The following is a 16,100-nucleotide window of genomic DNA, read 5'->3' on the forward strand; positions in this document are numbered from 1 at the left end:
ATTTATATTAAACATTCCTTGGATTGATATTGGGGTTATAGTGAACGCTTTTACTATCATCATATGATTTTGGCATTTCTTGAGGGGCTACTAATTCCAGTTCACAACCCTTCGGTGAATAGGGGTGTATTCTACGTAATTCCATTTGAGTCAAACTGTCCAACACCCAAAAATATGTCACGTGAATTTTATTTTCTTTGTTGCTCTTCTTGTCGCACACAATGTATTTTGCTTGCTTTCGATGTTGGACGACTCTGCCGCCTCCTAACTCAATTAACTCTTCCAAATCATCTTTAGATATATTATGACATTCCGATGACACAAAAAATGGTTCCAGTTCTGAAAACAGTTCGCTTCTATACTTTTTACCAAATGCTTGTCGTTCTGCACGACAGATCTGAAAATATATAATATACACTCGTTTAAATAGGTTATATATGTGTAAGTCATATAATACATATGTCTAAATATGCCTATATTTTAGGTAGTACTAAATTGGCTGTATACAAGTACGTACCCATGCCAATTAAATACAGTTCTCCTTTCGGATTAGTAAAATTTGGATCAATTTAAAAAAAGAAATAGTAAAATAAAAATAATTAATAATAATATTGAAAGGGGAGGGGATTGTTTGAGAATAAGAGTGATTTATGGATGGGTGGGATTTTTATTGAAGTTTATTTTGGTCAATCTAAGTCAATCATTGTTTGAAAATAAAGGTGATTTATGGTTGGGTGGGCTTTTTACGAAACTTCGTTTTGGTCCATCTAAGTTAATGATTTTTTTTAATGATACTCGTATGATATAGAAAAATATGTGTAACAAAGAAAATTATTTGCGTTAATACTTTGCCTAAGCTTTTATACTCCTAAGTTTAGGTTTAAAAGTCGTATATCTATGTTTTCATCAATACATACACTCGAAAACGATTATTGCCCTTTGTGGTTTACTACCCTTAATACAGTTGTATTATAAATCAACCAATGGCGAATCTGCTGGGTAATATTTACCTACGGGATCTTTAAAATCTTGTTTGGAATATTATTAAAACCAGTAAGAATGCTAAGAAATGCTTAGCATTCGCCCCGTTAGTCGAATGCTAAGAAGGCAAAAGCAGTCTTTATCATCAAGAAAAGAAATCAAACATTTCAAAAAGACTAATTGCCAATGACAAGTCTATGGAATGGGAAGACAAAGTAAATTATCTAGGTCTAACGTTAAACAAAAAACTGAAATGGAAGGAGCATATAAGTGAAAAGTATATATTATATAACGTAACGTGACCTTCGCGTCAGTTTTCTTACATAGTAAACTGAGCACTAAATATAAAGTACTGATCTATGTATATATACGCGTTTGAAAATTCATTACACACAACATTAATTACTTTTAGACGTATCAATATCAGGTGTATGATGTCAGAAATAATGACATTCACAGAGAATAGAACACATGCAATAATATATATAGAATAAAGGTATGAAACTACATATTTGCTGAAATAAACTTCTTAGGAAAGAAGATATCTTTTGCCCACTTATAAAATCTTATTATATAAACCTAAAAACAACAATAGTATAAAATAATACTACTACAGATATTTTAACGACCCCAGTGGTACTTCAGCAGAAATCAGACAAAAAACGGAATAAAAGTGCTGTTTGGCACTATATCCGCATAGGCACGCTGGGAGTGTTTGGACTAGGAGTCCTTTCACTATTGTATTTTATAATAGGTTACAAGTTTTATAATGTGTCGGTATTGTACAATCTACTGAAGTTAGAAGTATTTAGTTAAAAAAGTACCTTAATAGCTCTTGAAAATTCGTGTATTTCAAATGGTTCCTCGTACAGCCATTTACCAGCATTTAATGATTCATTTATCCAATCATATTTCAGTATCCAAAGGCCACGCACCAATCCACGCAACAGATTCAATGTACGTTTCGGGTCTGTCGTTATAATGTGTGTAGTCTCATTTGTAACTCGCTTCTCCAATTGAAAGCATCCAAGTTTCTTGATAGCCTAAAAATTAAAGTAATTATATATAATATAATATGTGTATATTATGTGTATATTTACAAATATGTTTAAGAAGATTTTTATTGTGGTTTAGTGTAATAAAACTTCAACTGTTACTGTTTGGTGCCAGTAACCGAAAATTATTCAAATTTAATCGAAGTTTGGCAGTGAGTTTTTTTTTGTGTTCTTGTTTTTGGAAAAAGTTTTATGGAACATGCAAATTGTCTATGAATCATAAAAAACATGCAAATCACATTTATGTGAATTAATTACTTTAAAGATATTTAATAGACATTAATGTGATATATAGATTTATTGTATGGAGGAGTAGAGCGAACTCTGTGTGGATGGCATGCGATGTAGGTGTACTTTTATTGGAATGGTATAAAAATTGTATTTATGGTATTTAAATCATATATTAATGTGGACGTGGTAATTAAATATTAATATTTAATTTCAGAGGTTTGTTGTTTTTATTAGAACCTCACAACTTCTTTAATATCATAATTAATTACTTAATATTTTAATAAATAAAATTCTTAGTACTGTTGCATCAAATCTTTTATATATATGTATATTATTTATAATTTTAAACAATTAAATTTGGAATTTGTTTCTCGACCTTGTTTTTTTAATAATGTTTTTTTATATATTTTATAACCGGTTACAGATCCTCTTTTTTAAATGAAATCTTTTTTTTAATATATTCTATATTTGGACTCTTTGAGAGTCAACATCAGGATAAGAATTAATTAATAAACATTAATTAATATTAATAAAATCTATATTTATTCATGTAATTGGTACCGTTGTAAATATTGCAACGCAAAATGTCTCATTATCATAGGTCTAACATTAAAAATATTTTTTGGATTTCTTTCCAAACCCATTCTTACAATATGAGCGCCCCATTGAAGTCCCTCTGCTTTCATGAAGCTTACTATATATTTTTGTTTTATTATAAGTTGTTAATGTCGTTATTTGTTCTTGATCTGTAAGTTAACTCTTATTCTGGCAGATTAATAGTTTAGATGAAAATTTTTCTTTTGAATATTTAAGAAGACTTTTTTATTAACTTTTATAGCTTTTATGTTAAAATATAAATTAAATATATTTTTTGTTATCATTAAAATTAATTTTATTCACATTTTAAAGTAACAATAAAATTTATGATTCCACGAGGTAGGATATATGCTCTTTCAAATACTATAATAGTATATTAGTACTATATAGTAATATATAAAATACTATTATTCTAATCCTAATATATAATTATCTTAAAAACTAAAGGTTATATCATTGTAATATCATTAAAATTTACTATTTCACAGAGGTAAAAATATTTGTTCTATTAAACCATATTTCATTATAATTAATAATAACCAAAAGATAACACATATTTATTAACTAATCGAATCGAATTATAACAAAAAAAAAAAAGAAGATTCCACTATATAAGGCTGTATTTAAGACTAATATTATTTATCAAGTACCTTTATGTACTATATGAGGCAATTACTTTTGGGTATGGTCTTAATTTGATCTTATTTTTAACGAGTTTATTAACCCCCAAGAAAGAGTAATGATTAAAAAGATTAATCACAATACTGATTAGTAGAAAAAATATATATTAACTATATCAACGAAAAATAAGTCATTGTTTTCAAGAACGACGATGTCTACGTTCCGAAATTAATCGTCTGTATAGATGACAAATCTCCGTTCACTTTCCAATGTAAACAAAAAGCACAGGATCTGAATGGCTACTAAAATGTTATACAAACGTTAATATTATAACAATATTTTAATTTCTTTTTTTATCTCTTTGTATCTCTTTGTAAGTTCCACAGGGTAATGGGTACCACATAATGTGAGTTTTAACTATAAGAAATGCTTTTACCTATTTATAATTTAAGCTTATCTGGCCCCAAGTTTTAATAAAGCTATATGCAGTTAGTGGATATGTTGGGTAGATGTTTCACTTAGCATTTCATAGAATCTACAGATACTGTTTATTAATTTTAGTCGATTTATCATAGAAAAAGTTGATAAATAAAACCGGGAAAAGTCACGACATCATTAAGAAATTGAAACTCAATATTGATTTAAAGTATTTTTATACAGTTGATTACAAAAACAAAGCTCGTTATTCAGCTGTTTCATGAAGAGTGTAAAATAAAGTAATGGGCCGAATTTGTATGTATGGATCGCTTTTAATATGTAATGAAATCTATTCATTTTTTAAGAATGATAAAAAGTGGATTTTTTATGGTCAAAAATTGACTTTTACAAATAATGGTGAAACACTGATTTACAATGTATGATATTTGTTGTTTGGTGGTATTGTAAGGGAATCATCTATTAATAGCTATTATCGCTTGACTGGGACCTGTTTCTACTTATTAGGGTTTCTTTTAACTAATGTAGTATTAAACCGCAGCATCAGAGGATATCTGTTGTTCAGACACTTTAATATATTTGTATATATTAGACTGCAAGTGTCAGGCATTGAAATTTGTTAAATATGGAATACAGATGTGTTAAATCACCTATTTAATGAATTTACAATTTTATCGTTTGCTGCTTTGCTTAATAACAATGCACTTATTCGATATTTTTAGTACAAACGCATAAATTACAGCTATATCAATGATTTCAACTATAATTTTTATTGGAATTGTAATTTAAGTTATTGATAATTTTTTATAAAAGTAATTATTGCTTTTTTGTTATTTATAAACTAAAAAATAAAATGATTGTAGTTAATTTATCCACTATAAATCGTCTTCAATTATAAATAAAGACTTTTTTCATTGAATATAAAAATTACAACAATATTAGTTCAAAAAAAAATGTGTTCAATTTTGTCTCAATATTATTGTCATTGCTAACTATTGAATGAAATCGAATATTGTCTTTTTTTTAGAATAAAGTATACATTTTATAATTCATTAATATTAATGTTTCGAAATTAACAATTAAGATTTAGTTTTTGATCAAATATTACATATATAACAATAGATATTTTTTTTACAACAATTAATTTAATTAATATAAAATTAATATTACATATACAATTATAATTACTAGTTTTGAAAAGTAAATTTCTAAATTTAATATAATTTTAAAATTTAACAACTAGGTTTTAAATAAATTGAAAGTATGAAATATACATGAAAGAATGATAAAACAAATATTTATATAAAAATAAAAACTGTAACATTAAAAAATAAAATTATAAATTTTTAAAAAAATAAAATAAATATTAAAAAAAAATACTAATTAAACAAAAAGTTTACTAAACGAAAATAGTTAAAAAAAAATAAAATTAATTGAAAAAAAATAAATAAAATTGAAATAAAAAAATATTAAAATAAAAAACAATAATTATTATATTAAAAAAAAAATTATTATATTGAAAAAAATTATAATATTGAAAATAAAAGAATAATTACAATAATAATACAAATATACTAAATTAATATATAATAATTCATCAAGAAGAAAAAGATATATATAATTCATAAAAGTAAATTGTGTGTTTTCTCTTCATTTTGTGTATTAAACTAATTTTTACATAAATAATTCATTTAAACAAATAATTGCATATATCTTCTTTAAAATATAATTGAAATATTGTGCTCTTAGCTTTTGCTTCACAGAAGCACATATTGTGTTAATTACAATTAATTGGGAAGCAATTAAGATATTCAACTAATAAAATATATCAACCCTGAGCTGCTTATTGTGCTTATATATATATATTTTATAATTAAATATTTAACATTGATGTGTTGAAATTCAATTTTTTTTAATTTTTGAACATAATCTGCTTTCATGTATTACAAGAAATTGTGAATTTTTTTATAAATTAATGAAGTTGTGGAATTTTTTTTTATTTATTATAATATAACTAGAGATAACTAAATCAGATATGTATAAGCATAAAAATTTTTAAAAACTTTTTAAAAGCTTTTTCTTGTACAAAAGAGCTTTCTCTCACATATTGTAACTAGAAAGGGATATTGCGTATTTGATTACTCATTTTTTTCTGACCATAAAAACTGTAACCAATATAATAAAGAAACTTTATTTTGTGTCCAAAGGTAGAAACATATTGGCGCTGGTCGTCATGATGTTTACTCAAAAATTGCTAAAACTATGCTCACTATTTCTAAATTATATATACATCTTATGGATCAAAGCTTTCTGACAAGAGCCACATCAGCATTCTTAATTAGTATTTTTTGCTTAATATTGTTTAATACCGCTGCTATTGACGCTTGTGAGTGAGCTTCCCCCAATTAGAGTTTATATGCATTTTAAAAGCGGTATATGTATTTTTAGTACTTCATGAGTAAAAGCTTTGTGACGGACATCTTTATATACCTATACTTTTAAGCGAGGCCCTATGCTCCACTTAGGAGAGAAGGACAGCAGTAAGTAAGTATACCTTTAAACAAATATAACAACTATAACAATTTATATAGAAAAGTTTTTTTCTTGCGAAAGCTGTTAAAAATTTGACACTTTCAGATACTCAGGTATTTTTTTTTTTTCTTAATGATTTTGTACTGTTTTGGACTTTTATATGATTTAGTTATCGTTGATATAACTATACTAATTATGCAATAACAAATATGCATATAGTCTTTATATTAAGTTTTTTTTTAAATAAAAATAATTTTTAAAGATACTATAATTCAAATATATAATACAAAAGAAAAGAAAAATAATTGAAAATCCATAATATGCCAATTAACAAATTTTTCGAAAAATAATAATTTCATATTGCAAAACTAATACTACAAAATACTAATAATAAAATTACTTAATATGTATATATATATATACATATATATATATAAGAGGTATGGATCTATTACTAATATTAATTTAAATGAAAATTATAAGCAGGACGTCTTAATGTATTTAACATTCTGTACCAACCTCTCGAGTTGATTCGACCTCTTTACTGTGCATATTAGTGCAAACGATATGCGAAGCTTTTTTTTTGCCCCTTACTGAGCTTAATTTTGCTTTTTTATAAATGTTTATGGTTTTTTGTTTATCACTTTTTGCGTTTTGAGCTTTTATCTCCAGTGCTTTTGAAAAGCTTTCCGCAGCTTTTTTATTTAGAAATATATCATCTTGATTGGCATCAGCGGAATTGGCATTTTTTGAGTCTGTCATTTTATTGTTGGCAAATGTTGTCAATGGAGTGATCACAGAAATTGGTGGCGGTCTTGGTGGTGGTGATGAAGGTGGTGCTGCTGAGGGCGATGGTTGCTTTTGAACAGTTGGCAAAATAGTTTTTCGACGTTTATTTGTATTGATATTGGATGTATGTTTATTATCATTGCTTTGTGGCAATGGACTTTCGTTTGGCATAAAGAGTTTACGTTTCTTAATTGCAACTGGTGGTGTAGCAGTAGCATTTCTATCTTCTTGCAGCACTTGTTCTGTACTGTATACTTCTGAAGGTATATCACAGCTATCACAATTTAATGTGGTAGTTTTAACTGTAACAGTAAGTGGTTCTTTTGGTGTACATTGTGAAAGCATTTCAGAATTCAAGAATTTGCGATGCATTTCTAATTCACTATGTATTGTCGGTGGTAGTAATGATCGCCTGGCAGATTTGTTAATATTTTGTACACGTTGTGAAACGATGTCCATGAGTGTTTTATTAACACTAAGGCGGTTTCCTGGTTGGCGCGACGAGCTAAAAACATTGGCATGTTCATCAATCAATAAATTTCCGTTTGTATTATTGAATTTTTCTTGCACAGGCGTTTTTAGTTCATCGCTTATGGTTGTGTCCAAATGATCATTTGAAACTTCACTTTTCGTACTTAGAAATGATGTATGCGATTCATTTCTAGTTAGTGTTCCAACATTTTCAACTGTTGACATTGGCTCCGAAAAATCACTTTGTGAACTCTGAAAGATTAGTGTCGAACTTGCAAAAGGTGTTAACATCCTTTTCACTAATGTTTTCGATGTTTGCGGTGTAGAGTCACTTTGTGAGCTTTTCGAAGATTCCTTATTTTTGTCTTGAGTAGGTGTTGAGGTCATGAGATCAATATTAGTTGTATCTACTTGCTCACTTTCAATACTTGTAAGTCTCGGTGTATATAATGTACGCCGTTTTTTTATTTTTGGACTTGCCACCGAAATATCAAGGTCTTTTGCTGTGCATGATGTACGTCTTTTTACTTTCTTTTGACTTTTTGGCGTATTCTCTTCTTGCATAGCAGAAATATCCATTTCTTTCGCAATAATTTTTGTTCGGTTATTACCACGACTTGTTGAAGATATACTTTGCTCTAAAGACATAAGACTAATATTTTGTAAAGCCATAATTGCACTTCGCCTAGGTGTTCTGCTTATATTAAGATTATTATATTGGGATGAAAATTGTTTTACATTATCCACCAAATTGGAATCTTCTTGTATATAAGTACGTTTCACTGCACTAGATATGTTTGTAGTTAATACATTTTCGTTTTCTTCCGCCGTTTCAAGATGCGATATAGTATCTTTTATCGCTTCTTCATGTGTGACTGATTTCAAGACATCTAATTCTTTGCGTCTAAGGAATCCCTCCTCACTTGAATAGCTAATTAACTCGGAGAATCTAAAATTTATTTTTTGGAATATCGTACTTGATTTTTACAAAATATCTATTTCTTACTTACTTATCTACAAGTTTAGAGTTTGGTAAATCTTGAGACACATCAGTGGTTAAGACAACATTGTTTGGTGTTTTGTTGTCGAATTTCGATAGGAATCTTGTTAAATCAGTCTAAGCGAAAATAATTTTAATTTTAATAAAAAATTATTTTATAAATGCATGTGAATTATGTTTTAAATAAATTTATAAACCTGTTTCTTTGTTGTTGTCGGTGTACTAATCGCACTTGGGGTCTTCTTAAGATTTTTTGGAGAATTTCTTCTCGGGGTAGAGTCTTTTGATGTTACAGCACGTAAACGTTTATGTATTTCCGAGTCAGGTTGCATAGATTTGATACGCTGAAATGAAAAATAGAAATTAATTTGTTAAATTTATAACAATAATTAGCTTTTATTAATAATACTAGTACAGTTAAAGTTATATTGAACGTTCTGCAATGTTGTTAGGCCCCATGTTTTATATACTTTAGGTTAGGTTGAAGTGGCAGCGTTATGCACAAAAAGCTCACCTAACTCATTAATGCAAGCAATTTCGTTGTAAAACTGCAATAATCAAACTACTCTTAAGAAGTGTATAACTATGCTCTTTAAGGAAGTTTACAAAAAAGTTGATAATAATGTGTTTTAGGCGTAGTAAATTTTCTAAAGTTGTATGGTTAAATATTTTAATGCATATTTCTCTCTCGTTTCACTGTTAAAACGCAATTAATAGCGAAACTAAGTGATAACTAAAGTTGGACACTAATGGGTTAAGCGCAAATAATAGCCCGTTCTGATTACCACGGTTGAGACATCATCCATATACCAAACTTAAAAAACCATCTTAAAGGAAAAAATTGCAAATATCTAGCATATGAACGGTGTATCTTTGAGTATACGTGACTCCCTCATTGTAGTAGAAGAAAAACAATATGACATGTCTATGAATTTGACTATATTCGTAATTTTAAAGGATTACAACTCTGTCAGGTTAGCAAAAAAACGGACCTTTAGGATTTAAAAATTTTTTTTTTAATGGCTTTGACACACAAAATGGACTATAGTTTTCTCCATATCCGCAGAGTCACAGCCCCGACAAAATTCGTGAGTGGATTAAGTCTTAATATATGCTTTTCAAATACACAGCGACCTGTCTGCACCGATGTCACATTTACACTGTAGTTGAAGCAACTGACTAGTATGAATATTGTTGAAATTGGACTATGTTTCATATAAAGTATATTCTCTTCAATAGACCGTTCTTTAAGCGAACAGAAAAGTTGGTTTCAGTGTCATCTTTTATTATATATTTATATTAAATCTTATATAACCTATTTACGAAATCTTTTTTTTTTTAAATTATAAATATTTATAGCTAAACAAAGATTGAATCCTTCTAAGAACTATTCATGTAGTACAATACTATACAATAAGTACAATCAAATAACCAACTAAAAAGTAATTAAATATTATTAATGCAGATATTCAAATGTGTTATCCGATCTATATATTAAGCGTTTTAACACACGTATAGAAATATTGATTTTCGCTGGTTAACCTATTAAACCAATTGTAAATGTCAACAATGACAGCTCCATCCGTGGTTACTAAGTTAACACTGTATTCAAGCTGTTTTAACACATTGATAAAAATTATGTTGACTATTGTTAGTATTAATCTGCATGGTTTGGTTTAATCCTAATTTGCTATCCAGAACTTCAGTCTCTAATTAAGCTTAGCAGACTGCAGATCCGTCGCCATCATAGGTCCATAACCGTAATTACAAGCCTTCTGTGTATCACCGGCATACTGTTCAGTGCTGAGATTTGCATTCAACAACTCAATCAAGCATAGAAAGCTTACATATGAACACAGGTGTATAAACTTTATCATTGCATGTATCCCTTACCGCCGCGTTGATGTAAACGGATCGGCCACTGCTCCACGCATTAAGACAGTACCTCCCTATTGTTAATTTGATAAGCCATTTTGGCAAATTCATATTCGACCGATATCGTCAACATAATAATATATTTCTGCCAATGCAATTTTTTTGAAGGAGTTAATACAGTTTCTAAGATTCACGTTTGTGTACCTTTCCGGTTTGTAGTATGGTATGTTTGGCTTTAGTTTTACCTAGGGCATCACAGTTTAAGGTTTTAAGGGTCAATTGACAGATATTGAAGTTAGATAATTTTTTAAAGTAATTCTTTCTTAATCTAATCTAATGGTCAACTATTCAAAACAATTTTTTGTTATAGATATAAAATATATTTTATTAATATAAAATATTTATTAAATAAATATTTATTTTATTTGCTCAAATTGTATTTATTTTCTAGAATTAAATATCTTCACGATTAGTCATCGCTTCTAATTTGACAGGCATGAGTTCTAAGCCTGGCACTTGCAGTTCAAACAAATTATATACGGACTATAAACTAATAAAAAAAATTCGAATATTTCCTAAGATCACTGATGATGAAAACTTAGCAATACTCGAAATAGCGTTGTATGGTTAGCCAAACTTCCATAAATTAACTAAAATTTCTGTTGTTGTCTTTTAATTACTATTTGAACCCTTTTAACTTTTAAATAGTTTCTTTTCTTCATAGGACACGTCACTTTCGGTAAAAAAAATTAATAATTAAATTCCTTTAATTTTTCTTCCTGTTTGTTGTTTAGATTAATATAGATTAGGGCCCTAAAAAGAAGTACTATTGCTTTCTCAGGTGTAGAAAGTTATAATTAGTTTTAATTTAAATATATATGTCCTTAATTAATTTTACACCCTAGCACTATAATTTCCTAGACAAAACTATGAAAAAGATAAGTTAGTTAATCTACAAATTGTTTGTGATTAAAATGGGGGAGTATACTGCATGTAAAACGATGCTAGACATTTAATTCAAAGTGATAAGAATGACATTTGATAATATTTGTTTTTTGTGACAAGTTCATAATTACTGTTGACACTACAGTTGGTCATATAAATATTTGCGTAAATCAAAAATTTTTTTTATAGTTTCGATCAATCAGTAATCATCAATTTTTTAACTTTACCATCAATGCAACAAAGTATAAATCAAAATAACAAAGTTTGATCATAAAAGACTTATTAAATTACATAGGAAATATTTCGACGATGCTTCGTCCAACCACTTTTGACGTTCAGATAAGCTAGCGAAGTTTCGTGGTGATCTAACTTTTCATTCAAATTGAATTAGTCCATCAAAATTGTTATTCCTTTTTTAATTTGGAATTTTTTAAGCATTTATTTAGTTAATCAAATCAATAGAATTAACGCTTCTAAAATGTAAGGTGCTACAAAAGCATCTTTTATGTTGATCTGTATCTAGATATCCTAATTTCACTTCAGTAGTGTTTAGACGCATCATCACTGAGGTATTACCGATGCGATTAAATACTTTTTCTTATGATTGGATTTTGTTAACCCATTTAAACTTAATATAGTTACTGATCAAATAGATGGAAAGAAATATAAGAGATTAAATATGAGAATTTTTAATGTATTTGGATGTACTATATTCTGCAGATCTTTAACCCTTTTGGTTATGAAAAAACTTTTATATATATATACAATATATATGATAATAATATAATATATATAATTGTTTAATATGATACATACATTGTGACCGAAAAGCTTTCGGAAATTCTCATTTAAAATTCGCGCGCTGTATATTTTTCGATATTTTAAGTTTTATGTAGTTGGCACGACTGTCCTAATTACTATGCCAAAAAATGAGCGCGCAATCTGTCGGACAGTTCGTTTACGGCAGCTGTTGAAACCAGTTCACCTCAGTAGTGCGTTGCGAAAAAAACAATGGAAAAAAATATTGAACAAAGAGTTTGCATCAAATTTTGTTTTTCGAACGAAATTTCGTGTGCAGAATCGTTGCGAATGCTACAAAAGGCTTATGGGGAATCAGTTTTATCGAAAACTCAAGTTTATGAGTGGTACAAAGCCTTTCAGGACTGTCGTACGACCGTCGAAGACATGCCGCGTTCTGGACGACCTTCGACCTCTACCACCGACGAAAACATTGAAAAGGCAAAGGAAATCGTGTTCAAAAATCCTCATGTGAGTGTTAGAGAGATAGCACGAGAGCTAGGCATCGGTCGTGAGATGGCTCGTTTGATTTTGGTGGACAATTTGTGTATGCGACGTGTCAACGCCCGGCTTGTTCCGATTCACCTCAATTTGTTCAACATTATCAACGATTTTAAGGCCAAACATTCAATAAATACCATCGAACAGCCACCGTATTCACCTGATCTTGCACCGTGTGACTTTTTCCTGTTTCCCAACCTCAAATTACCACTCAGAGGAACGCGTTTTGAATCCATAGAAGACGTAAAACAGAATTCGCAGAGGGAACTCAAAGCCATACCGGAAAGCGCCTATAAAAAATGTTTGGATGATTGGAAAGAAACGTTGGCAATTTGTGTATCGCTTTCTAATGGAGCATATTTTGAAGGAGATAAAATAAATATTGATGAAGATTAAGAATTTTGCGTTTTATTTAAAATTTTCCGGAAACTTTTCGGTCACAATATAATGTATATCATAACATAAAATATAATGTAGATATAAATTTAGTGAAATAAATGAATAATAAAATCTTATAATGACAATAATACATAAAATACTAATCAATCAGCATTTTCTTTCATATATACAGAAAAGGTTAACTTGATAAAATTAATAGAGTGTAGGGTATCTCATAGAATCACCAATTAAATATTTTTTGTTTATATTATCAAAGCAGTCGCAATGTGTCGTTTTGTTAGGTGTTTTTCTTTCAAGCATGCGTCTTGTTTGTTTTTAATTACGTGCTGTTAAGATCGTTCCAAATATTGTTTAATTTAAAATGTTTTGCTTTTCATCACGAAATACAACAGAAATCCGTTCTTTCTTGCTTTTATACTTAAATTTAAGTTACTGCAGTGGAAGGGTTGATTTGCAGTTTGATAGTTAAGTGATTTATATATTAGATGAGTGTTCTTTATTCATTTTTTTTTAAATATTATATTTACGTGTTGCTTGATTTAAAATAATTTTTTAAATTTTAAAGGTTATATTAAGTTATATTGAGTTTAAAATTAGATAATTTTTAAATATATCTAATATAAGAAAATATTATATATATATAATATTAATAATAATATTATAATATAATATATTATTACAATACAATATAAAATTATATTATAATAAAAGTACACAATAATATAAAATTTAGTATAATAAAATAAAAATTATTATTACAATAATTTATATAAAATATAACACAAATTTATATATAAATTTAAGTATGGTATATAATAAAATACACATAAATAAATTTTTAATGTATATTAATTTCTTTTATTTTTTATTCTAAATAATTTGATATTGACTATAAATTTATTTTACGTTATTATTTATATGATATAATATAATAATTAAATTAAATTATATCAGACACAAATTATATTATACAAATAAGTACATGAATATATATATATAAACAACAAATAATATACAACAAAATAAAACGTCAATAAATTTACTTTAGATTATTATGTATATGAATTAAAATTCCATATATGTTGTGTTTACTTTACATTATAAAAAAATGTATATAGTATATAAAGCATATACTACTACTACAAATTTCCTGAACTCATTCTGGAAACTCTTCTAGGGCCTCCATAAGAGTATATATGTAACTTTTAATTTGTATTATATTATACAAATATTTACATAAAAATTTAACACAAATTAATAATGTGTAATTTTTTATTTAAAAAAAAATTATTTATAATTTTATGTGTTAAATAAACGACATCAGTCCAGTAATTATCCAAAAACTTTTTAAAAATTGGTCATAATAAAAATTAATTATCATAAATTAATAATATAAATAATTATAATAAATAATTTAATCACAAAAACCTTATATTAAATTACTATAACCAAAGTTTTTTATGTTAAATATATGTTCAATTATTAAAAATAATTATAACAACTTAATAAAATAAATTATTAGAACAAATAATTTTATTATAAAAGCACTTTGTAAGCATTTTTTTAAATACTATAGCTTATTTTAATACTCTTTGTAATATTAACTATTTTACTGTTATTTTTTATAACATAATTTGTGTCCAATTAAAGATTATTTGTAAATTAAAGATTATTAAAATCAATGATATATTATTAAAACAGATTTTATAATAAATAATTTAATTATTTTAAATACTTTTTGCAATATTATTTAATTTACTGTTTTTTTATAATATACTTTATCCTTTATCCTTGCTCTCATAAAGTATATTATAAAAACACAGTAAATTAAATAATATTGCAAAGAATATTTGAAATGATTAAATTATTTATTATAATAATCTGTTTTAATTATTTTTTATCATTGATTTTAATAATCTATACCTTATTTAAATTACTGTATATTATTTTTTTTTTAATTTAAATAAATAATAGATTAATAAATTTATTAAATTATTAAATAATGTAATTGTTTTAAATACACTTATTTATTATATAATTTATTGTTTTGTTTCTTATAATATAATTAAGTTGTTATAATAATTTATTTGATACCTAACAGAATTAATAAATTTTTTTAAATTATATTTCAGTATAACACGCTTTTATAGGGTGCTTTAAGGCACAAATGCTTACTTTTCCCAGATAAAGTTTACATTTCTAAAAATGCAACCTTGCATAGGATTTTGCAAACGTCTCCACAACACCAAAAAAGAAAAAAAAAAATAACACAAAAAAAAAAAAAGGAAAGCAAGCAACAAAGGCAAAAACAAATCATGAATCAACCAACAATAACGTCACAAGAACATGGCTTAAGTAAATTCTGACATTTGACAAATAGTTTGCCATATTCGTTTTGTGGCTCATTCCGTTGCCGCAAGTCCAATAAGCAGCACAGCAGTGTAGAATAGGCGGGCAACAAACTCTTGTACAACTGACAATCAATCTTCGTTGCTAATTTATTTATTTTTTTTATTAAAATTCATTTAATGAATTAACGGTATTGAGTACAAATTTTTAATTGAAAGAGAAAAGAAACTTTAATAAGAGTTCGAAGCGAATGTAATTAAGAGCGCAGCAGCGGATTAACATATGAATAAGTAAATTCAGATTAACATAAATAAACAAAAATCGGGGAAAAGAGACAATCAATTTGTTTTGTTGTGTATTTAATAAACGTGGCATTTCTTTTTTGTAAAAATATTCAGAAGGTAAACAAAATTAAATAAAAGAAAAAAAATTACACGACATTTTGAATAAAATTATTTTATTTTTTTTTTCTCCTCGTTTTGTATGCAGTCAAGATTTTGTGTAATTTTAATTGATACTCA

General features: G+C 27.0%; 1 protein-coding gene and 1 long non-coding RNA gene across 2 annotated transcripts; one reads left to right on the forward strand and one right to left on the reverse strand.

The window, feature by feature from the left end:
- Positions 1-6: 6 nt before the first annotated feature.
- Positions 7-9,053, reverse strand: LOC119678629. The gene is made up of 5 exons (XM_038090572.1): positions 8,910-9,053; positions 8,723-8,829; positions 6,972-8,661; positions 1,806-2,024; positions 7-397 (listed from the first exon to the last, which is right to left on the reverse strand). Exons 1-5 carry the CDS (start codon positions 9,042-9,044, stop codon positions 8-10), a joined length of 2,541 nt encoding a protein of 846 aa, XP_037946500.1. The 5' UTR covers positions 9,045-9,053; the 3' UTR covers position 7.
- On the forward strand, positions 5,897-15,514 carry LOC119678630. Its single transcript, XR_005252348.1, has 2 exons — positions 5,897-6,464; positions 15,363-15,514. It is a non-coding gene; the product is annotated as an uncharacterized LOC119678630 (long non-coding RNA).
- The last annotated feature ends 586 nt before the right edge of the window (positions 15,515-16,100 follow it).

This window comes from Teleopsis dalmanni, chromosome 2 (genome assembly GCF_002237135.1).
Source record: "Teleopsis dalmanni isolate 2A chromosome 2, ASM223713v2, whole genome shotgun sequence".
NCBI lineage: Eukaryota > Metazoa > Arthropoda > Insecta > Diptera > Diopsidae > Teleopsis > Teleopsis dalmanni.